This window comes from Oncorhynchus clarkii, chromosome 12 (assembly GCF_045791955.1).
Source record: "Oncorhynchus clarkii lewisi isolate Uvic-CL-2024 chromosome 12, UVic_Ocla_1.0, whole genome shotgun sequence".
Lineage (NCBI taxonomy): Eukaryota > Metazoa > Chordata > Actinopteri > Salmoniformes > Salmonidae > Oncorhynchus > Oncorhynchus clarkii.
In genome coordinates, this window is record NC_092158.1 from 40,033,426 (window position 1) to 40,045,575 (window position 12,150).

The window sequence follows — 12,150 nt, forward strand, 5'->3', positions numbered from 1 at the left end:
CGTTCTGTCTCCTAGAGATGAACGCACTTTGGTGCGAAAAGTGCAAATCAATCCCAGAACAACAGCAAAGAACCTTGTGAAGATGCTGGAGGAAACAGGTACAAAAGTATCTATATCCACAGTAAAACGACATAACCTAAAAGGCCACTCAGCAAGGAAGAAGCCACTGCTCTAAAACCGCCATAAAAAAGCCAGACTACGGTTTGCAACTGTACATGGGGACAAAAAAAAATACTTTTTGGAGAAATTTCCTCTAGTCTGATGAAACAAAAATAGAACTGTTTGGCCATAATGACCATTGTTATGTTTGGATGACCATCTTTATGTTTGGAGGAAAAAGGGGGGGGCTTGCAAGCAGAAGAACACCATCCCAACCTTGAAGCACGGGGGTGGCAGCATCATGTTGTGGGGGTGCTTTGCAGCAGAAGGGACTGGTGCACTTCACAAAATAGATGACATCATGAGGCAGGACAATTATGTTGCTTCAATATATCCACATCTCAAGACATCAGTCAGGAAGTTAAAGCTTGGTAGCAAATGGCTCTTCCAAATGGACAATGACCCCAAGCATACTTCCAAAGTTGTGGAAAAACTTTATTTAACTTTAACTTTATTTACCATTATGTATTGATTTACTATGTTTTCACTCTTTATGCGATGCGCACTGCAGAGAACATCGGAAGAATAATTATCACTGAATTATCACAGTGAATTATTGTAAATGTTTGCTAATGTGTCAATTAATCCCATAAGGGATGGGTTGCCAACTGGTGATTTGACACAAAAATAAAATGTAATTCATTCAGTCAGCACAGTGAAATTGAGTTTTTGCAAACTCTAATCCCAACAATGCAGTAATCAATAACAATGTAATACAAAAAATAACAAGGTAAAACAAACCAAAAAAAATTGAAATAAAAATAAGAACACGATAAAGAAAGCATACTATATACAGGGTCAGTTCCAGTACCATGTTTACAATGTGCAGGAATACTGGATCGATAGAGGTGCGTATGTACAGACTCCCGAGTGGCGCAGCGGTCTAAGGCACTGCATTTCAGTGCTGGAGATGTCACTACAGACACCCTGGTTCGATTCCAGGCTGTATCACAACCGGCCTTGATTGGCAGTCCCATAGGGCGGCGCACAATTGGCCCAGAGTCATCCGGGTTTGGCCGGTGTAGGCCGTCATTGTAAATAATAATTTGTTGTTAACTGACTTGCCTAGTGAAATAAAAGGTTAAATAAAAATGTGTAGGGGTAAGGTGACTAGGCATCAGGATATATGATTAACAGAGTAGCATCAGCGTGGGTGTGTGTAGAGTTAGTATGTGTGTGTGAGTGTGCATGGAGAAGACTAAAATACAAGGGTCAACTCAGATATCTAACAAAATGGCTACACATACTATTTAGCAGCCTTATGACATGAGGATAGAAGCTGTTCAGGAGCCTGTTGGTGTCTGTTTTGAAGCACCGGTACCGCTTGCCATGCGGAAGCAGAGAGAACAGTATGTGGTTGGAGTCTTTAATGATTTTCTGGGCCTTCCTTTCATGCCGTCTGATAAAGAGGTCCTGGATGGCAGGGAGCTTGGCCCCAGTGATACATTGGGCTGCCTGCACCACCCTCTGTAGCGCCACACACTGTTTCCTTTATTTTGGCAGTTACCTGTATATAATAAAAAAGGTTCTGGGCTTCCCGAGTGGCACAGCGGTCTAAGGTACTGCATCACAGTGCTAGAGAAGTTACTACAGACCTGGGTTCGAGCCCAGGCTGTGTCCCAGCTGGCCGTGACTTGGAGACCCATGAGGCGGAGCACAAATGGCCCAGCGTTGCCCAGGGGAGGGTTTGGCCGGTGGGATGTCCTTGTCCCATCACGCTCTAGAGACTTCTTGTGGTGGGCCGGGCGCATGAACACTGACTTCGGTCGCCAGTTGTACAGTGTTTCCTCTGACACATTGATGCCACTGGCTTCCTGATTAAGCGAGCAGTGTGTCAAGAAGAAGAAGAACAGCTTGGCAGGGTCGTGTTTCGGAGGACGCATGGCTCTTGACCTTCTCCTCTCCAGGGTCCGTACAGGAGTTGCAGCGATGGGACAAGACTGTAACTACCAATTGGATATCATGAAAAAGGGGTAAATATTTTTTGTAATAATTTAAAAAAAAGATTCTAACAAAATTTCCACATCAACAATCGAAATGACTGAAAAATGCTGTTCAAACATCAAAAAGTGTCTCATGAAATTGTAGCTTGATAAATCAAATGCATTCAAAGGGTCTATTCTCATGATTAAACAGTAGCCTAACCTGCAGATTTCAAAGGAAAGTGCATTAAGGCCTACCTTTTCTTGTAAATTAAGTTCATTTGTCTGGTGAACCTCTGTGTGACAGTGTTGTAGAAGTCTCAGCTGATTTTTATCCTGCATGCACACAGCAGGCCCCACAGTCATGAGGGACTGGAGACGCATCCGCAACACCTCATTCAGTTTTATTTTCACACTGACACAAAAAGTCACACACAAACAGTAGCTGGTAGCACAGTTCTTCTCCCACGCAGCACACAGGCAGCTCCATCCATTAGGGGATCATGCTCTCTGACGGGCTGAATCCTCCCGTGCGTGTGCGTTGCCATGCAGCCACACATGTAGAATGGTTGTAGTGTAGTGAGTTGCATCTATCTTGTAGAAGCCAAGGCTCTGGCCCGCATTAAGTGGCGGGAGAAGCTCCATTCCCAATACGTCCACAAAGTAAAAGTAAATGTCCAAGAGGTGTAAAACCCAGCTAAAAGGTGTTAATTGGTAATGATGTTTCAGACAAGTGGACAGCACAGGAGGTTGGTGGCACCTTAATTGGGGAGAACAGGCTTGTGTTAATGAGTGGAGCAGAATGGTATCAAATACATGGTTTCCAGGTGTTTGATGCCATTCTGTTTGCTCTGTTTCGGCCATTATTATGGCTGGAATGGCGCCGCCGGTGGTGGACAGTGCAGTTCTCTTCGCCTGCCCAACAGCAAGCAGTGAGGGAGATGGTGGTTGCCATGCCTGTCATGAATAAAGTCACATCTTGTATGCTTTATGCTGCCTTTGCCTCATCTTAACTTTCATTATAGTTCACTTCCACTCTTCGAACCCTCCAAAATGTACATTATTCCAACTTCGAAAATTGTTTGTACAGTATAGTAACGTTAGTGTCCTTTTGTCAGGTTGTTTTTGCTAGCTAGCTTTGTTAATTTCAAGAGATCTGAGAGCCAAATTATATAGACACGCACAAATGTGCACAGCTTACTCCAGGCAATACCCACAAAACATGTTTAGGCTAATGTACAGTTGTGGCCAAAAGTTGAGAATGACACAAATATTAATTTAAACAGTCTGCTGCCTCAGTTTGTATGACGGCAATTTGCATATACTCCAGAATGTTATGAAGAGTGATCAGATGAATTACAATTAATTGCAAAGTCCATATTTGCCATGCAAATGAACTGAATCCCCAAATAAACCTTTCCACTGCATTTCAGCCCTGCCACAAAAGGACCAGCTGACATCATGTCAGTGATTTTTTCTTTAACACAGGTGTGAGTGTTGACGACGACAAGGCTGGAGATTACTCTGTCATGCTGATTGAGTTCAAATGACAGACTGGAAGCTTCAAAAGGAGGGTGGTGCTTGGAATAATGTTTCTTCCTCTGTCAACCATGGTTACCTGCAAAGAAACAAGTGCCGTCATCATTGCTTTGCACAAAAAGGGCTTCACAGGCAAGGATACTGCTGCCAGTAAGATTGCACCTAAATCAACCATTTATCGGATCATTAAGAACTTCAAGGAGAGCGGTTCAATTGTTGTGAAGAAGGCTTCAGGGCGCCCAAGAAAGTCCAGCAAGCTCCAGGACCATCTCTTAAAGTTGATTCAGCTGCGGGATCGGGGCACCACCAGTACAGAGCTTGCTCAAGAATGGCAGCAGGCAGGTGCACGCAGGTGCATCTGCACGCACAGTGAGGCGAAGACTTTTGGAGGATGGCCTTGTGTCAAGAAGGGCAGCAAAGAAGCCAATTCTCTCCAGGAAAAACATCAGGGACAGACTGATATTCTGCAAAAGGTACAGGGATTGGACTGCTGAGGACTGGGGTAAAATTATTTTCTCTGATGAATCCCCTTCCCGATTGTTTGGGGCATCCCAAACAAAAAAAAAGCTTGTCTGGAAAAGAAGAGGTGAGCGCTACCATCAGTCCTGTGTCATGACAACAGTAAAGCATCCTGAGACCATTCATGTGTGGGGTTGCTTCTCAGCCAAGGGAGTGGGCTCACTCACAATTTGCCTAAGAACACAGCCGTGAATAAAGAATGGTACCAACACATCCTCCGAGAGCAACTTCTCCCAACCATCCAGGAACAGTTTGGTGACGAACAATGCCTTTTCCAGCATGATAGAGCACCTTGCCATAAGGCAAAAGTGATAACTAAGTGGCTCAGGGAACAAAACATCGATATTTTGTGTCCATGGCCAGGAAACTCCCCAGACCTTAATCCCATTGAGAACTTGTGGTCAATCCTCAAGAGGCAGATGGACAAACAAAAACCCACAAATTCTGACAAACTCCAAGCATTGATAATGCAAGAATGGGCTGCCAGCAGTCAAGATGTGGCCCAGAAGTTAATTGACAGCACGCCAGGGCAGATTGCAGAGGTCTTGAAAAAGAAGGGTCAACACTGCAAATATTGACTCTTTGCATCAACTTCATGTAATTGTCAATAAAAGCCTTTGACACTTATGAAATGCTGGTAATTATACTTCAGTATTCCATAGTAACATCTGACAAAAATATCTAAAGACACTGAAGCAGCAACCTTTGTGGAAATTAATATTTGTGTCATTCTCAAAACTTTTGGCCACGAGTGTATATATTGAGCATCAAAGCCACCAGAATCATTGAGAAAACATACACACACATGGAAACACTCAGTCACATGCATGCACTGTCTCTAGGCTTTTCATCTCAATCAGATCCTGCTTAAAACATAGACATGGAATGTGCCACATCCTTCACAACACAGGGCAGTCTCCTGGATGCGAGGAGGCCAGGGGTGTAGAACTTTCTGCTAACGTCCCAGATGGTGTGAATGACTGGCAGGAAATAGGTGTGACCAGTTGGATAGAGGTGAAAACATCCCTGCCATGCTCCCTCCCTCTATTTATTAGCATTGGATGAATGCAAGAGCTGGTCTCTGAATTGGTGCCAAATGAGCACCCAGCAATGACCTTTGAATAGCACTCTTTTTGCACACACACAAGATGATAGGAAGCAGTGAACACACGCTAATACTTGATCCATTTCGGGGACTGTCTTGTAGTGTTGCATTATCTGATGTGCATTAGGGAACATATACCATAGTTACCTCACAAGGTGCAAAAACAATGGAGTAAACACTGAATAATTAAAACCGTACACTCTTCAGGGGAAATGAAAGTTGAATTGTAAGACATTCCTGACTATCACCAGGTTTATTATACATTGTATTGTACCTGTCCTGGCTATGCCTATAGGGACATTATGCCCAGATTTTTCCCCCCAGCATCTGTGATGGCAATTGATTCCAAAGTGTGCTACCATACTAACCTCAATCTAGCCATACGCAGCCATTTGTATGCCGACTGACAGAGAGAAAGCCTCCTACTCAAGCGGCCCCGGGGCTCACAACCTTTTTTTAAATATAAAAAAAACTACATTTCAGTCATTTAGCAGACGCTCTTATCCAGAGGAGCAATTAGGGTTAAGTGCCTTGCTCAAAGGCACATCAGATATTTCACCTAGTCGGCTCGGAGATTCGAACCAGCGACCTTTCAGTTACTGGCCCACACAACACTCCCACACAGCTATATCTCTGTTGCACTGATTGACATATTGACACTGATTTCATGCTTACGCTGGAATTTTGTGCTTACGCTTACAATGATTTAAAAGGTTGTTTTGGTCATGGTACTGAGTGGCTAAGAAAGAGGTGACAAACATTGAGCTCTTGACCATATCACGTGATGCATCTGCTATGATGTGTTCCATAGGTAGCTTCCTTTGGGTGGTTTTAAAACTACCTGTTAAGTGGTTGAATTATTTATATGCCAGTTAAGGTCATTATGACTAAATAGGAAACCAAGTTAGATATCAATGAAAATGTCAAAATGAACAGAGATGTTACTGTGGGTAAAAATAGCTACCCTTTTGCTCTCTGCCAACTTAGTCGAGATTTAGAGTAGACTAGTCAAGGGGAACCAGCTGTCATCCGTTTGTGGCCCGACCTGAACTGTATTCACTATTTTTGGTATGGTCTTTTAGCAAAAACTATAGCAAGATAGTGAGAGGCCTCTATCGGGTCACAGAGTAATTTAGGAAAGATTGTTAAAGGTTCAAAATATTCATAACAATAACAGATGTTACATTTATTACAGCATATTGTTACAACCACTAAACGATGGTAACATTTTGAATGACTGTTAAAACAACCAATACATGCTTGTCAATTATATTAATATGGCATAAGTAATGACAAATGATTGTCAACAAAAACATGTCAGAACCGAAACAATTTCATAACGGATTCCTCTTTGCAACTTCTACTTCCATCGTCCGCATGCACCAAAAGCAATGTTTGGATTCGGTGGTGCAGAATACGACACTGCCAACTTTGTGTAATCTAAAACCAGCGCATGTAGTGCCACCGCGTATATTGTACAACAATCCTCCTCGCATCATATACAATACCTGTAGGTTATACACTAAGCAGTCGGTCAGAATCGTATTATCGTTTAATTGTTATCAAATAGTTATAATCTAGTCTCAGGCCCCATTATGAACTTTCGGACAAGATGTAGTCCGTTTTAAACATGTACCGTTACAGTTGCGCAATAACAATAAGCATTGACTTTACCTTTGGATAGAGAAAATTCAATCGTCGCCTCTAGCGCTTTGCCGATCACATCTTTATGTGACAAATCCTTCTCATTCAGCTTAGAGAGTTAAGGTTTGCTTCTACGAGTTGACTTCAATGCTCAATAAGTAACGAAGGAGGTCCATCCGATACTGAGCGCACCGCTTGAGTTGATGTTATTGCGTAAAGACAGTACCCGTCTGAGGCAGACTGACAGTCAAGGGAACCAATCAATGTAACATTACAGCATAGCAACATTGTGCCGATTGGCTACAGATGGTAATTGCTGACCAATCGTTGCGCGGAGAAAAATAAGTGCCTACTGTCCATTTCGCATACGTGTGGGGGTCCGCAATAGCAGAGTTCATAAACAGAAACGCTTTGCACACTTTGTGTCTCAGCAAGCCTACCAATTACATTTACCAGACAACACGGACAAATTGCAAGATCGTTTTTTATGTCATGATGGACAAATAGGCTACATACATGACGGATAGACAGCTCAACAGCAAACGTTGTACCTGCAGAACAATATATTTATTTAAGCATTGTAATACAAGTTGGAGGCATGCATGATCATGCCACCCATACATACCAGGCCTGAAGGACAAAATTATATTAAAAAAGATACACATGCCAAGCATTTTAAATGACAGGATTATTCATCTTTCTGCAAGGTAAATAACTACTTTTTTGTTAGGGGCCCATGTAGAGAACTTTCTCATGATGCCACACTCAATAACTTGGTTAATAGCGACATCTAGTGCTGTGCATTCATCTAAGAATTCTGTGTCTAGGCTTCACAGAAACGTTGCATGCCATTTCATTTATTGATGACTACCTGTAATGTGTGATCTCACCCTTATATGGTGGTCTGAACAATGATCCTAGCACAATAAGTGAATAAAGCAAACAAACAAGGATCAATAAAATGTCATTTATTCTCTCCTTAAAGGCCCAGTGCAGTCACAAACGTGATTTTCCAGTGTTTTATATAGATGGCCCTTTTAGTGTAAGAGCTGAAAATACAGCCTGACAACCCTGTTAAAAAGATACCATGAATAACATAAGATCAGAGAACAAGATCTTCATTTGAAATATATCCAAGTGGAGACGCAGTTCTATGCAGATCAACACCTTTTTCCTTTTGAGATTGCCATTCATAATTAACTAACCTAGCACAATTCCATTTAACTCAAAATAGTATTTTAGGGGATGAAACAACACTAGGCAGGAGAACACGGTCCAACTGACTCAAAGTCATTTTTAAACTAACCTTGCAAATAAGTGCGAGAGTCACATTGAGGTGCTATGGTGTGAGTAGGGATTACTGTGGTGGAAGAGGACTGGCACGCAGGATGCCTCTGAGGACCTTGTAGCTGGCCAGGGGCTGGTTCTCTTTAGGTGGGTAGCATGGGCCACGGTCTGTGACATAGGAATAGGGGAAACGTAGGACCCACAGGCCATCGGAGGGCAGCACCAGCTCTGTCCGCTCGGGGTGGAACACTGGACATGGAGGGGGGCCGGGTTGGACCTAAGAACGAAAAGAAGAGGGGCAGCGTTTTACAGTTAACCTTAATCAAGAATTTCATCTCTCATTAAATCAACAAAGGGACTATTTGCCAACACAAAATGCATCTCTACACAGCATATTGCTACACTAAGAACTCACAATGAGTTCAGTTGAAATTGTAATGACAGTTTAGCATAACAGCTTGTCTATCAAGATAGGTAGGTCAATTACTCTCAAATATTCCTGGTGACAAACACCAGTTGATAGGGAAATGTATGCCAGGTAAGTGTACCTGTGGGTTGAGTGTTATCTCCAGGGGGGCGTCAGGGACCACAATGTAGAGGCGCGCCAGCTGGGCGTAGTGGGTCTTTAGGCCACGCCCCTGGGCTGGAGAGGGAATGTACAGGGGCATGTCTGTGTTCAGGGCCCTGGTGGCCGGCTCTTTGGCCCCTCCAGGCCCCAGCACTTTCACCACTTTATCAGGTCCTGAGCTGAGGAAACGCCGGCCCCTACTGTCCTCGTACTCAAAGCCCACAAAGGCCCGGGCCACGTCATCCCGCCTGCGTCCCCGACCAAGGCCCCCTGCACTCCCTCGCTTCCCCGCCACGGTTTTGTTGGGGGCCGGCCAGGAGGAGGGTCCCCCATCCAAGGGCTCAGTTAAGCCCACCTCCTCTTCAGAGCGGGAGCGAATCACCACGTCCCAGGGCAGGAGGAAGGAGGAGCCAGGCAGGAAGCCTGGCTGCTCCAGGCCAGTGTGGGGGTTGTAGGTCTTAGCAGGGCCAAGCTTGACCAGCGACCAGCTGGAGAACTTAGGCAGCAGACCTTTGGAGCAGCCTGAGTGGAGCATGCCTGGAAGGTACTCCACAGTGGAGGCCTGGCGATCCACCAGGCTGGGCCTCTTCTCCTGGCCCTCACCGCCCCCTCCATCTCCATATGGCCCTAGGCTGTCAGTGGACTGGCCCAGGCTGAGGGCCAGGCTGAGGCTGGTGCTCTCTCCGGGGGTGTGGGACACTGGGTGGGACGCTGGGATGCTCTCCTTTAGCCTCTCCCCCTCTGACGGCCCTGACCCAGGCTCTGACGGTGGGACTGGGACTGGGGCAGCCACCTCAGTGGGTCTGGGTGCTTCTTCACAGGCCGGGGCTGGGTCTGGGGTGCTTGGCTGGAAAACAGGAAAGTCGATCCTCTCCAGCTTCCCGCAGCATTTCTCCTCAAACATCTACAAGGCAACAGAGTGAGACAAAGTGTAAACAAGACTGAAGTACAATTGAATAGATTTTAAAGAGATCATGGGGTTATGCTGGTGTCCTCTGTAGAGATTGGTTAAAGCGGATACTAACTTGGTAGAAGTCGTAGTTGGCAGCTTGGATGTCAAAGGGGTCCTCACGAGGGGCTTGCTTCCGGCCACAGTTACACGAGCTAGTGGAACGCCCCCTGCTGTTGTGGTTGAGGATGGGTGGGTTGCGGTCCATCTCTGGCTTCTCATCTGCAGATGACAATGGCCTTTTATCAATTGATTTGCTCACCTCATGCATCCTCTCTCACCTCTTTTTGAAAAAGATCAAAGTTAATCGGGGAGAGCGAGTGGATGGAAATGTGCTTGCTTGAAATGAGACGGCCCTTCTCCACTCGTGAGTCATTAGGCAAATGACGTTTACAAGGTGGAACCCAAAATAAATGTGTAACGTCATCAAAACAAATTAAGTTGTGCAAGACATTATATAGAAAACAATAAGTAGCATGCATATATATATATATATATATATATATATATATTTTTTTTTTAAATGTGTGCATGTTTTTCTCCTCAAACAAAACAAACGCTGATTCAAAGGGGGTGTGGCAGATTTTTAAAACTCTTCCGCGGTAAGATACATGACTATCCCCGATGAAAGGTGGATATCGAGGAGAGGCGGACACTTCCGTTTGCCTACTAACAAATTGACACACTCCTCGACCACTTATCAGTTTTCGTGTCACAGAGGACAGCCTTTTGCCCAAACGAGAAAAGCCCATAGAAGACAGTTTGCCATATTAAACACCACAATTCCACATTGATATTCTGAGGTACACTGACCGCCAACTCTGTTGATACCTGTTATGATACCTTTCATTTGTGTAATAAATAATTAATATTTTAGAAATTATAGTAACAGTAGTATGTTCTGTACAGTGATTGAGGCTTTACCTGGCTGAGGCAGCAGGTGAAACTTGTGCACACAGTGTTGGTCTGTCAGACTGCGCTCTTCACATAACTGATGCCCATTACTCCAGAACTTGTAGCAGTCCTCATGCAACTGCAAGGCATAGCGCTGAAAAGCTACACCGCGTGCATGCTGGCTGTAGACCCGAAGTGCTTGTGTCAGTTGGTTTTTATGCACAGTGGTGGTATAGTTATGGGGAAGGTTAGACTGGTAGGCACTATGTGCCAGTGGCAGGGCTTTCTGGCAGCGGTTCTCAGAGAACTTGGCATCTGCGTCCAGGAAACCTTCCAAAAACTTAAGCTGACTCTGCACTTTGACAGCCAGCTCTGCAGTTTCCTCCTCTGTGTTGGCTATCATGACCTGATGCAGCCTGTAGGCCACTTGTGCCCATTTGGAGTAGGTTGGCAGCTCAAAATGAGAAGGCTGCGGATTGCGACCAACGCTGTCATCAAAGCCTTTCTTGGTCAACACCAGTTCGACATGCTGCCAAAGGAACTCCTTCAGATTACAGTCTACTAGTTGCCCCCCTGAGAGGCTGCTGCTTTCTACATTGAAGGATGGTTGTCTTGCAGAGTGACGCATTTGTTGGTAGCGCCTGGGTCCAGACACCGAGGTGCTGGTGTCATTTTCCCTCAGGGCACAGTTGGAGCGCAGCTGCCCTAGCACGGCTGCCACTGGGTCCTCCTCTGGCCCAGGCACCACGTAAACAAACGCTTGGTTAGCAGGGACAGTGAATAAGCAATTACTGCTCTGGTTGGTGAGGACCCGACTTTTCCGGAAAATGCGATATATCTGGTCTTCCAATGCATGCTGGAGGCGTCTCCTTGGCGAGTGTTTCTTGGGCTTATCAGCATTTCCCCCAGAAGGGTCTGAACCATTTCCACCATAGCTTCGCAGGGCTCCATTCATCTGGAATACGAATAGCAGGCGAGGAGGACAGGGCCGGCAGTTCACCTTCCATTCTTTGGATATGGTGGAATCCTTGATTGCAGCACGTAGTAGTGGCAGAACTTTCTGGCGAAGTGCATCCAGAGCACGGAACAATCGGTCATAGGTGACATCAAAACAGCATGTAGGATGGACCAGTAGCAGGACATGGCACAACGAGAATAGGTAAAGCAATGCTAAGCAATGCTGTTTATCCGCTCCTTTCCAGAATTCGTGCGCCTCCGAGTGTCCGACGCCCGTACTCAAAGACTCACACGCCCACAAAAGCTGTCGGTTGTCACAAACTGAAGTAAGCACCAGATACAATACGCGGTTTTCTTGGCTGTAGTACGCCTGAATCAAGCTTCCACTGTTGTGATTGTCTGTCTCATCCAGTCCAAATAGTGGATAGATGTGCTTGTCCGCGAGCGTGTTGATTAGAAACTCTTTCGGTGATCCGGGTAGCATTGCAGTCTTACCGAATATACCAAGTACACAGAGACCTTCATCTTTGTATAATGGATCCTCTATTACTTCTGATTCTAGAAGCGCTCCCACACTCACGGGCAACGCCATTTTTTCCGCTCGTAT

The 12,150-nt window shown here is 45.1% G+C and overlaps 2 protein-coding genes across 2 annotated transcripts in view; both read right to left on the minus strand.

The window, feature by feature from the left end:
- Window positions 1-7,125, minus strand: part of LOC139423187 (protein yippee-like 1) — a 30,871-nt gene extending 23,746 nt beyond the window's left edge. Inside the window, exon 1 of the mRNA XM_071174916.1 lies at window positions 6,919-7,125. The gene's annotated coding sequence lies outside the window, so the exon portion shown is untranslated. The remainder of the gene's footprint in view (window positions 1-6,918) is intronic.
- A 718-nt stretch (window positions 7,126-7,843) lies between these two features.
- On the minus strand, window positions 7,844-12,147 carry LOC139423188 (nonsense-mediated mRNA decay factor SMG8-like). The gene is made up of 4 exons (XM_071174917.1): window positions 10,617-12,147; window positions 9,769-9,914; window positions 8,724-9,647; window positions 7,844-8,452 (listed from the first exon to the last, which is right to left on the minus strand). The coding sequence occupies exons 1-4, from the start codon at window positions 12,133-12,135 to the stop codon at window positions 8,246-8,248; spliced, it is 2,796 nt and encodes a 931-aa protein (XP_071031018.1). The 5' UTR covers window positions 12,136-12,147; the 3' UTR covers window positions 7,844-8,245.
- Between the last annotated feature and the right edge of the window lie 3 nt (window positions 12,148-12,150).

What these genes read in the sequence shown, in the direction of transcription:
- LOC139423188 (XM_071174917.1), bottom strand. Translation starts at nt 12,135, where the DNA reads ATGGCGTTGCCCGTGAGTGTGGGAGCGCTTCTAGAATCAGAAGTAATA. An exon ending in TCACCTGCTGCCTCAGCCAG is followed by an intron (nt 9,915 to 10,616) that starts GTAAAGCCTCAA and finishes TGTCATCTGCAG; the next exon opens with ATGAGAAGCCAGAGATGGAC. An exon ending in AGATAACACTCAACCCACAG is followed by an intron (nt 8,453 to 8,723) that starts GTACACTTACCT and finishes TTTCGTTCTTAG; the next exon opens with GTCCAACCCGGCCCCCCTCC.